This window comes from Quercus lobata, chromosome 4, assembly GCF_001633185.2.
Source record: "Quercus lobata isolate SW786 chromosome 4, ValleyOak3.0 Primary Assembly, whole genome shotgun sequence".
Lineage (NCBI taxonomy): Eukaryota > Viridiplantae > Streptophyta > Magnoliopsida > Fagales > Fagaceae > Quercus > Quercus lobata.
Window position 1 is genome coordinate 26,929,040 of NC_044907.1, and position 11,532 is coordinate 26,940,571.

General features: G+C 31.6%; 1 protein-coding gene across 1 annotated transcript; it reads right to left on the bottom strand.

The window, feature by feature from the left end:
* Positions 1–3,733: 3,733 nt before the first annotated feature.
* LOC115986904 lies at positions 3,734–5,184 on the bottom strand. Its single transcript, XM_031110272.1, has one exon. It carries the CDS (start codon positions 4,958–4,960, stop codon positions 4,013–4,015), a length of 948 nt encoding a protein of 315 aa, XP_030966132.1. The 5' UTR covers positions 4,961–5,184; the 3' UTR covers positions 3,734–4,012.
* Positions 5,185–11,532: the final 6,348 nt, after the last annotated feature.

The following is an 11,532-nucleotide window of genomic DNA, read 5'->3' on the forward strand; positions in this document are numbered from 1 at the left end:
TGGTACTAAGAGTCTTGTAATTGATGGTATATATTATCTACTCTACTTTAGAAAGAGAATCAGGGTCAAATCCCCCTTTCCAAATGTTGGAGAGAGAGAGAGAGAGAGAGAGAGAGAGAGGGGGGGGGTTTTAAAAACTTATCTACATTATTTATTGAAAGACAATTCATTATATGAGATATCTTTCAAAGGTTGGGTTCAAGCCATTAAGTTTTTAAAAGGAAAGACAGGTATTATGTTTCTTTAATTAGGTGAGTAAGTTGGTTTCCCCAAAAAAAAAAAAAAAAAAAAAAAATTAGGTGAGTAAGTTCAAAGTTTGTTATCCAGGGAAGAGATTTATTGATACAGATATTATTATTTTTTCCCGTAATTCTAGTTAGTAGTCCATTCGTGAAATGCATAAATAAGTTTAACAAAAGAGATATAATACTTTTTTTTTCTAAATATAAAAAAATTTGATGATTATATTAGTTATTAATAAGCATTTATTTGATATATATATATATATATATATTTTTTGTAGGGGAAAAAAAAAAAAAAAAAAAGAGAGCAAGAGGGTGATTATCCTCTAAGAATTAAAGAACCAATATTTAAGGGGCCTAGACAGGTAAATGTTTAAGGGACCAATACTGATTAAATGGTCGCAGGCAATCCCTTAAGTGGTTGTGTCATTCATTGCTTGACCTTAACTCCACCTAGAGCATCAATTATTTCGGGTGTTAAAAATAGAGTGCAATAATGCTTTAAGTTTTTTTTTTTTTTTTTTTTTTGGAGAACGCAAAATAATGCTTTAAGTTGAAACAACATCACACCATCATCCCAAAAAATTCAAACTCACGGTCTACTCCATATCAAAGCCCTTACAATAAGCCACAATTATGAGCCTTTCTATGAGATTAGTACTAGGTTCATTTGGAGTATAATGTCAATGAGCTATGATTCAAGCATTTACTAGTGCTTATCAAAAAAAAAAAAAAAAAAAAAGCATTTACTAGTGGATTAAGTATAACCTAATTAAAATTGGCCAATTTGTTTTCCATATCTAGTTAGGCTTAAATTGTACATTTAGTAATCACTCTAACTAATTGTGTTGTTAATCCTTGTTTTTAAAAATTCAAAGCCTAACTGTGAAATTCAATAAGTCCAAATGAAATTGCAATTGACATCAGAGAATTCAATGAAATTGTTTAGATAATATAAATTTTACTACATAACCTTTTACAAACTGAGGTGTCACAAATCATAAAAATAATCCTAACATTAATTTATTATGTTGCTGATATCCACTAGTCACATTCATTAATCATTACTATATCGGTTTGTAATGATTATTTTGGTATAATTTGTAGTATCTCTAACATCCCTAGTAAATATAAGCATCCCTTAAAAAGAATAAAAGCAAATACTAAATTAGTTGCAAAATGTCAAGTAGTGGAAAAATATAAAGGTAAGTTGTCTAATTAATTGCGATAAAAATTAAAAACTAGGGCAATATTGAATTTGAATGCAAATGGTTAAGTCACACCATTTACTAGCTATCACATTTAAATTCATCTACAAATTTTAAAGTTCAAGTTGGATCATAAATTCTCCATCCATTTCAAATAAAAGAAGAAACATCATAAATTTGCCTATTTTCAAAAAGATAAAAATCACATTAAAAATATCTTCTTCTTTTTCATAATTTATTTGAAGTGTTAAATTTTTTTTAAAAAAAATAATTTCATAGTTACACTTATGCCAATGAAGAGATGGATTTAAATTTTGATTCTTCTTACAAAAGAGATTAAACAATACTGCTAAGTTATAAGACTACTAAAGTGTTAAATTAAGGGTGATAAAACATTACTTTTACATAATCAATTACTAAAAAATCACTTTTATTTTGAATTATATTCCCTCAATAATTATTAAAAGTTTTATGAAAATTTTATATCAATAGGAGAGGAAAACCCCGGGAAGCAAACAAATTTAAAAACCAAGCCTTTAAATCAAATACTTAAAATTTGATTTAAAGCCAAAATCATCACACAAAAAAAAAAGGAAAAAAAAAAAGGAAGAATAAACTGAAAAGTAAAAGAAAAGGAAAGTCTTGGAAGCTAACGGCTAAAAGGACATTGACCGTACTAAAAATCTAAAATCATATTATTCCCTAGGAAATCGTAAAACCCTCCTTTAAATTGCAGACCAAACCAATCCCTTTTTTTTCTTAAATCATCATATATTTATGACCCCACTTTTTCTAGGCCGATTAATATTAGTACTACTAATAAACAAGATTTTTGTCATACTCATAACTCAGAACACAGAAATTGTCGAGTGTGGTCCAACAAAGGCCAAACAAAAATCAGGTCGGGTTCCTTCTCAAAAATAAAAAAATAAAACAGGTCGGGTTGATTGATTTCTGACATGCATAAATAGCCCTCTGATCTATCAGATTTAAACTCATTAAATTCTTTCTCAAAAAAATTATAAAATTTTTTTTAAAAGAAATTCATTAAATTCTGTGTAAGTGTTGCTTATATCATCGCATTAAAGAAAGAAAGAAAAGAGTGAAGGTAGATATAGCATTAAATTTGCATCTATTGAAGGACACGCTTGAATTTTGTGGGGTTAAAAGTGAGGACCCCACAAATTTATTCAATTTTTTTTTACCCAAAATATTTCAAACAATATGGATGGACGGAAAGGACGACACGTCATTCTTAATTGTACTCGTGGCCCCCACCCACCTCTACCAGAACCCATCAAGTTTTCAACCACCTGGCCTAGTGCCCCACCCATATTGCTTATACCAGTTATTATTTATTGCAACTATTCAAAGTGGGCAAGAGCATGAGCATTGCCCATTTTCCTCCTATGAATTGTCAAAAATTTTAGGACCACGACCACACGCGTTTACACATTTTGACATAACTTAAACACGCAGTAATTGTTGAAACAATTTGCGTATAAGTGATGTAATTTAATCACACATTAGTCACATGGTAATTTTCAGAACAATCCATGTATAAGTAAATATAATTCAATCATACATTAACTAATGTGTCAACTAAGTCAAAATATGTGAATTTAGATAACTGAAGAATTACTCAATGTCATTCTCAAAGACCTATAATGGCTTATTTTTTATGCACAAAATATTTAGGGTTGTTAATTAAATTTAAACACATTATTTTATACGGTAATACAACATAAATAATGGGTTTAGTTAGTTTAATTAATAAAATTAAACTAATTTTTTTATATTATATAAATAAGATAGTATATCAACCTATAGCGTCCGCTCTATAATAAAATTCATTATCGTTGAATTTGAGTTTGGGATGAATCATGCTTGTGAAAAAAAAAAAAGTAAATTGGCATGTTAACATAATAATAGAAATTTTCATTAAAAAGATATAATATATTCAATTTTATCAGGTCTAACATTATTTATAATGTTAAATTTCTAAAGATAACTAAGTTCAATTAATTAATATTTAGAGAAGACAAAATATAAGGAATTTTACATATACTTTATTATATTTTATTAGGTTAAAAAACTTGTATCAAAATATATTTTGTAAAAAAGAAAGCGAGAATAAATTTTAAAAAAATTATATAAAAATCAAACAATTTAAATAAAGTTTTAAAAAATGGACAAACGATCAATACATAATCAAACATTTGAACTGCTCTAGAATAATAAAAAAACAACAATATTCTAATATGATAAAGGGAATTAGTTATCTGTCAAAAGCTCCACTCAAATTGAATAGTCAAAAATCAGAATCCATATTCACATTAAAAAATAATTTTTCTGTAGTAATCAACACTCTGGTATAAAAGATAACACACAAAATACCCACCCCATGTTTCTCTCTCTATATAATTTAAACTATTTTTACCATACCCACCAAAAAAAAAAAAAAAATTACATAAAGAAAATGTAATGGGATAGGGGCAAAACCGTACTTTCACAGAGACATTCATCAACGGTTACCGAGCTTAATGTCAGCGGTCAAACAAATCAACGGTTGTGATTGACTCTTCCGAAATCCACAAGCTTCCGCGACCGGTTCTTGCAAAACTTCCCCGTAGCTCTGACCTCGCCGGAGATGGCGATGTCCGGCGGCATACCTTTCTGGCTCCAGTGCCGGTTCGGGCTTGCCCTCACGAGCGGGCTCAGGCAAAATGCAATCCCGGACACGTTGTGGCTGTGCCCGTGCCGTGTCCGACGCACCTGAAACGCCGGCGACCTCCACGTCTCCGTGGAGTAACCGCTCACCGGCGGCGAACGCTCGCAGTCCTCGTCGGAATCTCCCGTTCTCGCCGGCGACATTCCCCGATCAGCCCGCGGACGAGGCTTTCTCTCCACGGTGGACTCGTCGTAAACGAAAAGCCGCGATTTCTTCTTCATGCGGCCGGCGAAGATCGCGGTGAACCAAGACGGAGAAGACGAACTCGTAGAAGCAGCAGTAGTCGCAGTAGTAGCAGCCGAGGGCTCGCGAGTCGAAACCCTAGGATCCGATTCCAATTTCTCGGATCTGGACCTGAACAGATTCGTAAGCAACGAGAACCTACCGTTCTTCTTCCCATACGACCTACCGCCGGTGAAGCTGGTCGGGGCGCTGGCGGGGGCGGTTGATGACGTGGCAGGCCCGACCTGAGGAGTACTATAGAACCGACGATCCTGATAACTATTCTGGTGCTGCCGTTGCTGCCACGTGGCCTCGTCTGATTTGCGGCGAGAAACGTAAGGAGAGACAGAGCGAGGGAACACCAACGGTGGCGGTTTTATATTCGGGTCAGATTTTCTCGGGTCATCGCGGGACTGAGCTTGGGTTTGGGCTTCCGACTGGGCCCGGGCCTGGACCTGGGCCTGGGCGGCTATGAGAGCGAAGAGACGGTCGCGGAGACAGGAGGCGCACACGCCGACTGTGCTACTCAGGTCAGAGAGATGCCTCTTACACTTCATCTACTTTTATATATATATATGTGTGTTTGTGTTGAAACTTTTTTATAGTGTTGGAGTTTGATTTTTGTGTTTGTGAGGAAGAGGCATTTGAGAGCGGTGTGTCTCTGAAACAATAAAAGCCGAATGAGAGAGAGATCTGTGATATGAGGAAAACCAAGGAGAGAGGTTTGTCTTCTTCTCAGAATGAAATGGAAAGAGTACTTGTATGTGTAAGTTGTAGCTGTTGGAGGGCTAATGAGTATTTTCAATTTTGGTTACCTTTATTATATCTTTAGAGAGATAAAGAGAGAGATAGAGTCAAAGTTAAGTCGAGGACACGCTGGCCACACAAATTTATATTTGATGCTAGATTTATAACATTTTCATAACAAATCTTAATTAACAGATTGTTATAAGTTTTTAATTTGAATAGATCACTAAAAATAATCTACCACATAAACTTTGCCATAAAAATATGGACGTAGCATTATGTGGATAGAAAGGATGAGATCAAAGTAAAAATTGTTACTACAAATGGGTTTTTGGGGGTAAATACGTGCTGTAAAAGTACAACTGGTGATAAGTTAATATCACCATAAAAAGCACCTATGTTTTTGGGTAATTGAGTTGTTATTTTTTATTAAAAGGGAAAGCTGAAAGCACAAAAAAAAAAAAAAAAAAAAAAAACTAATGCTGTTGACTTTTCTTTTTTTTGTAAACCAATGGGCTTTGTTTGCTTCTTCACTTCTATTTTTCTTGCTTTTGTGAGTTTTGAATTTCGTTTGCTTAATCCCTTGTTGTTTACTTCTTGAGTTTACTTGTTACTGTCTAGCTAACCTGGATATGTTGAAATTCTACCCGAAAAGACTGATAATAGTAGCTATTACATCCCTCCATTTATGAGTTTACTTTTGGTGCCTTTTTCAGGGTCAAGTCTAAATTGAGACCTCTTTTAGGGTTTCTTTTTTTACTCCGTGTGTAAATGGTTTAACGCATATTTTTGGTCTATAATAACACACAATGTTTTCCCATACATAAAAACCTCAAATACAACTGAGGGGATGAGATTGTATTAAAAAAAAGTAAGATCATTGGATTAAGTTGACTTCGGGAATATCACGCCTACGTAACACATTAAAGAAGTTTGTTGTGAGATCGACTATTTCCCATCAGGTTCGCCAACGCCAATCCAATAATAAAGTCATTCCTCCCATTGAATCCTCAAATATCTTCAAATTTGTATTTAGAAGTCCATATGGTATTTATAAATCAAATAAATGACATGTGTTGCGCATCCGGATGAAAAATGAGAGAAAATTGGAGGATTCAATTGGAGGGGATCCTTCCCTGTAACAATATAAGTCTTTTCTGTTTTGGTTGCTTACATGCCTCTATTTATATTTGCTCTTCTTAGCTCTTTTCCCTCCTAATAGCTTTGCTAAGACCCAAGCCTCTTAATTGACATGATGCTTGTCTTTCTAACTTGTGAACTTGCAAGGCACAATCGGGTACCCCTTCAACTGGGGACAAATTGCATCACATTTAATATGATATTGTGATGTGAGGTGGTTGAGGCACAATAAATGTGGAGGTAATCATCTCTCTGAATGGTCGTTACTCCTTTTCAAAGTGATGGTTTCGGTGTTAAGATGGGAATAGTTAATCGCACTCTAGTTGTAGTCAATATTACCTTTGTTCTATGCCTTTCAAGAATGCCATCAGTTTAGGTTATTACATATGCTAATGGCGTTTTGATCTGATCCCCTACAACAACATTAACTTAAAATATTCTAATAACTAATTGATAATTCAAACATACAAATGAACACATTGAAGGGTATTTATTAATCTATATTTAGTCATTGTCTTATAAAATAATTAATTTGTAATTCATGCATAAAGACATGCACATTGAAGAATGTTGATTAATCTATATTCAGCCACTGTACTAAAATGCAAATTGCACAAAAGATTTGCAAATGTTATAACTTAATGACCATAGTCATTATGAATGTGAGCTTTCAATTTAAATAATAATAATGATTAATAAGTTGAACAATTAAAATGCTTGAACAAATTTAATCTCATTCTCAATTGCAGCATTTTAGTAAGAAAGTGAAGATAGTTTGCTAAATTTTTTTTTTAGCTGAATTTTAAAAAGTTGAGGTGAGACTTGTTGTGGCTACCATGGCAGCATGTACATGCTAAGGAACTAATAGCAAGAGGACCACAAAGTGTCGGATCCAAGTACTAGTAGCATCAAGGTGTGGGCAGTAATTATCTTATTAGTGAACTAATGCTATGTCTTTGCTCCCAATTGTTTTAACCATAAATATACTTAATTTTTACTTCTTAACGTGATTTTTGTTAGTATGATATAATGAATTGTGTTTGTATTTATCATTTTTTTTATAAAACAAAAAATTATTAAATTTCAGTTATTGTGAAATTATTTTGAAAAAAGATAATTAGTTTTTTTGGATAGCGGTATTCTCATTCAAGTTTTTACTTGAGTTAACGATATTACTAACTTGATTAGACTCAATCAATCTCAATTCACTAAATCAAGAAACTGCTAAGAAGAAAAAGAGAAGCCTTCTCACTACTTCTAAAAACCAAGTATGTGTGGTCGAGTTGATGATGGTAGACACCGATGATATCCACTATTTCGGTTGGTTCGACTCGATATCTTGAGCCGATCTACACTACTTGTTTAATAGTCCTCAATTCAATGGACTGGATATAGGTTTGAGCTTTCAGAGCTCACCAACTCTAATAAGTGTTAAGCTAAAAAATATCATGGTTAATTTCCTCATTTTTTAGTGAAAACAAAGTTTGACTCTAAACATGTTTGACGCTACATTTTTTCAATCTATTACGTGACAAATATAAAACTATTCATGTATATTATTTAAACAAACCATATGACTCATTAAAAAAAGTTGTGTTACTAAAATTATACATAAATGGTTTCTTCAATTACTACATAGCAAGTTGAGCAAATAGCTCCAAACATATTTGGAGCAAAATTTTTTTCTTTGTTAATGAATTCAAGCTATCAATGCTACTGCCATGCCCAATGCATTACTCAAGATCTACGCCTCTACCTACTCAAATCATCTCAATAATTGTCAAAGCTACTAATTCTATACATACTCTAATTTATTATTTTATAAACATCTTGAATTATAGCCTATTTGACCCCTTTTTTGGGTTGTTAATAATTTAGCCTATTTGACTTCAGTGTTCAAACTACAAAGAAGCTCGTGTTTATTATTTTGACAAAGCAGGCATTGGGATTCAGGGTGCAATGATTTGCCTGGTCTTTGGGGTTAGATTCATTTGCTGTTTGAAAAATAAAACTGTGTTGAGACATAGTATTTATGAGCATCCCATAAAACACTGCCCTACGTTTTTCACGAATTTGAATGTTGAATTCACTGATTTAGGAGAGCATTGGATAGGTAATTTTTACACATATCCCTAAAATAAAAAGGAAATTCATTAGATTACCAAAAAAGGAGATTCATTTTATATATTTTCATTTATTATTAAGGAAGGAATTTGATATTAGGCACATAAGTTTGAATTTATTTAGATGTGGCAAGTGTTTCAAAAACCAAAACTATTCTGGATAAAGTTTTCGTCTAAATCAATTGGAAGAATTGACAATTCATAATATTGTTCGTGCGTATTTTAATCGTACAACTTATTAAATTATGTAAACATGTTACATGATGGAGTACTTGATTAAGAATGTATGTACACATTGGAGAAACTTTCTTCTACCCACCATTTCCAAGTCAAAGACTAGAGGAAAGGCAGGCAATAGGCCCCTCCCTTATGAACCCTGCTTAATAATGATACATTAACTTATAGTTTTGTCACTATGTACACATGCGCATGTGTACACAGTGACAAAACTATAAATTCATCATGCAACAACAATATGTTTTTAGTTAATTATGTTATATAATTCAATTCTTCTTAAGTTCTACTCATAATTTAATAATATACATAATCAAACATGTTACTTAGAAATAAAATAAAAATCAACATGTTTGGTAATGAGTAATAACTACTCAATTATAAACATAAATCTACATATTGATCAGTTAAGTATTGGTCAATTACTACTTGATTACGGATTACCTACTTCTACACACAATATTCATTAAGAAGTGTTTGGTAAACTAAATCATTACTTCAATCCTGTTCGATCTCCTTTTTTTCCTGGAAGGGTAGAAGGCAGTTTTGAACCCATTGGCTAATTCAACTGAGTTTTGAAACAAACCATGAAATGTAAATCTGATCAATTCTAAATTAGTTTTAACTCATATGTAGTTTCTTTGACTCAAGTTATAAATGGTTAATTTATATGTCTATTACTGTTATTAGCAAAAAGGTCACTAAACGACTTATAAAACAAAATTTACCTCCAAAAAAAAAAAGTTACACTCTTCTGAATTGGTACAACAAACGCCCTTTAAATCTTAACTTCTCTTAAAAATACTTTTGGAATTTTTTTTTTTAAAAGAAAAGAAAAGACAAAAACCTATAGTTTTATTATACTTGTGACAAATTAATCCATATATTGTTAATTGTGTCAATATAAACCCACCCTTTCATTATTTTTGATAATGAAATCTCCAACCACTTCGCTAAACTTTATCTTAATAGGAAGAAATTTGCTATCAATACGCCAAAAAAAAATGGCATTTTTTACAAGACATTGGTTGCGTTTAGTTGGAGTGAGAAATAAATAATGATTTTTAAATGAGTTTTTGACTTTTTGGTAAAGTTTTTCTCTCTTTCTCTCTCATCTCATATGAAGAAATAAAATTGCAAATTATACAAATTAAAGAAAACAGTATTTTTTTTTTTTTTTTTGGCATGTGCATTGGTGTTTGATTTTTTGTTTAAAATTTAACTAAGGGTCATGCTAAGGACATTCGTTAACAATCCATTTTAAGAAAGTTTTGACATTACTTTTATGAAAAATGAAAAAAGTTATCAAAATATTAATTGTTTTTTTTTTCCCTCATAAAAACTTTCTTTAACTGGATTCTTAATCAGTATTCTAAGAGTACTCGTTAGCATTTTTCTTTAACTAAATAGAAGGAACGATAATTTTAATGGATAAGGAGTGGATTTAGTACTCCCATGCACTGAACCTAGTGAGATACAAACACATTCATAATTATTATCATGATAAGAGTGTGGGAATTACAAAAGCACCATTATAAATATAAAATTCACTTTATCACATCACCACAGGCATAAAACTATAAATAGTTTTAAAATTATGAAAAGTTCATAACTATTACCATGATAAAAGCGTGAGAATTACAAAAGCACAATTATAAATATAAAATTTAATTTATCACATTACTACATGCATAAAATTATTAACAATTTTAAAATTATGAAAAGTTCATAAATCATAACTATTACCATGATAAAAGCGTGGGAATTACAAAAGCACAATTATAAATATAAAATTCAATTTATCACATCAACACATGTATAAAACTATAGGCAATTTAAAAATTAACAAATATCATAACAACATTGATTTATGAAATGTTTCAAAAAAAAACTTTTATGTGGAAAGTAAGAAGTAATTGATTTTTTTTTAGAACTTTTTATATTTCATATAAAAATAAGGGAAATGCTAATGAGTGCCCTTAGGGCACTCGTTAATTATTCATTTAAAGAAAGTTTTTACAGGAAATGAAAAAAAAGTAATTAATATTTTGACAACTTTTTTCATTTCCCATTAAAGTGGTATTAAAATTTTTCTAAAATGGATTATTAACGAGTGCTCTAAAGGCACTCATTAGCATGACCCTAAAAATAATACCAAAACTTTATTTCATTAAATAAAAAAATTTCTTAATTCAAGCCGTGGGACCCAATATTTAAAATTTTCTCAATTTTTCTAAAGCTCCGACAATACGGCTGATTGACCCATAACTTTTTCGGAGACAATACGCTAGTTGACTCATAACTCTTTTCCGCAGATTTAATTAGAAGTTTTAAATGCCCTTACTAAAAGCCAATTATTCAAAATAAAAAAGAGAAAAAAGAAAAAGAAAAATGTCCCATAGGCCAAAGGACATGTTTCCTTTGAATTTGAAATGGTCGGCAAAGAATTGTTTCCCATCTCTCAATTCTCGCATATAAATAGACACAACAGTAAATTCGATAACCTAATATGTCCGTTGGGTAACTAACTTAATAACTGTATCTCTTGCATTTCTTTTCAAAACTCAAATTACAAAGAAGTTTCCTCTTTCCTTTTCTCTCTCTCGGAAAACTTTTTCTTTCTCTTTTTGTCTTTTGTGTGTGACCCATTTTACACGGAAAATATACATGTACGTTTTCAAAATCTGAACATAGTTATTAGTTCAGGACTACAGGAGCCAAAGCATGAAAAACATTGGACACATTAATTGTAGTCTACAACACATCCTCTATAATCAAGGCTTAGGAAATTTCCTTGTGTGTGTGTGTTTTTTTTAATCACAGAAGTGCTCATTGTCTTGTGAACTAGAACAGTCCTAAAGAACTTTTTTTTTTTTTTTTTTTTT

Bases quoted from the DNA above. Each gene is read 5' to 3' on its own strand.
- LOC115986904 (XM_031110272.1), bottom strand. From the start codon at position 4,960: ATGAAGTGTAAGAGGCATCTCTCTGACCTGAGTAGCACAGTCGGCGTG.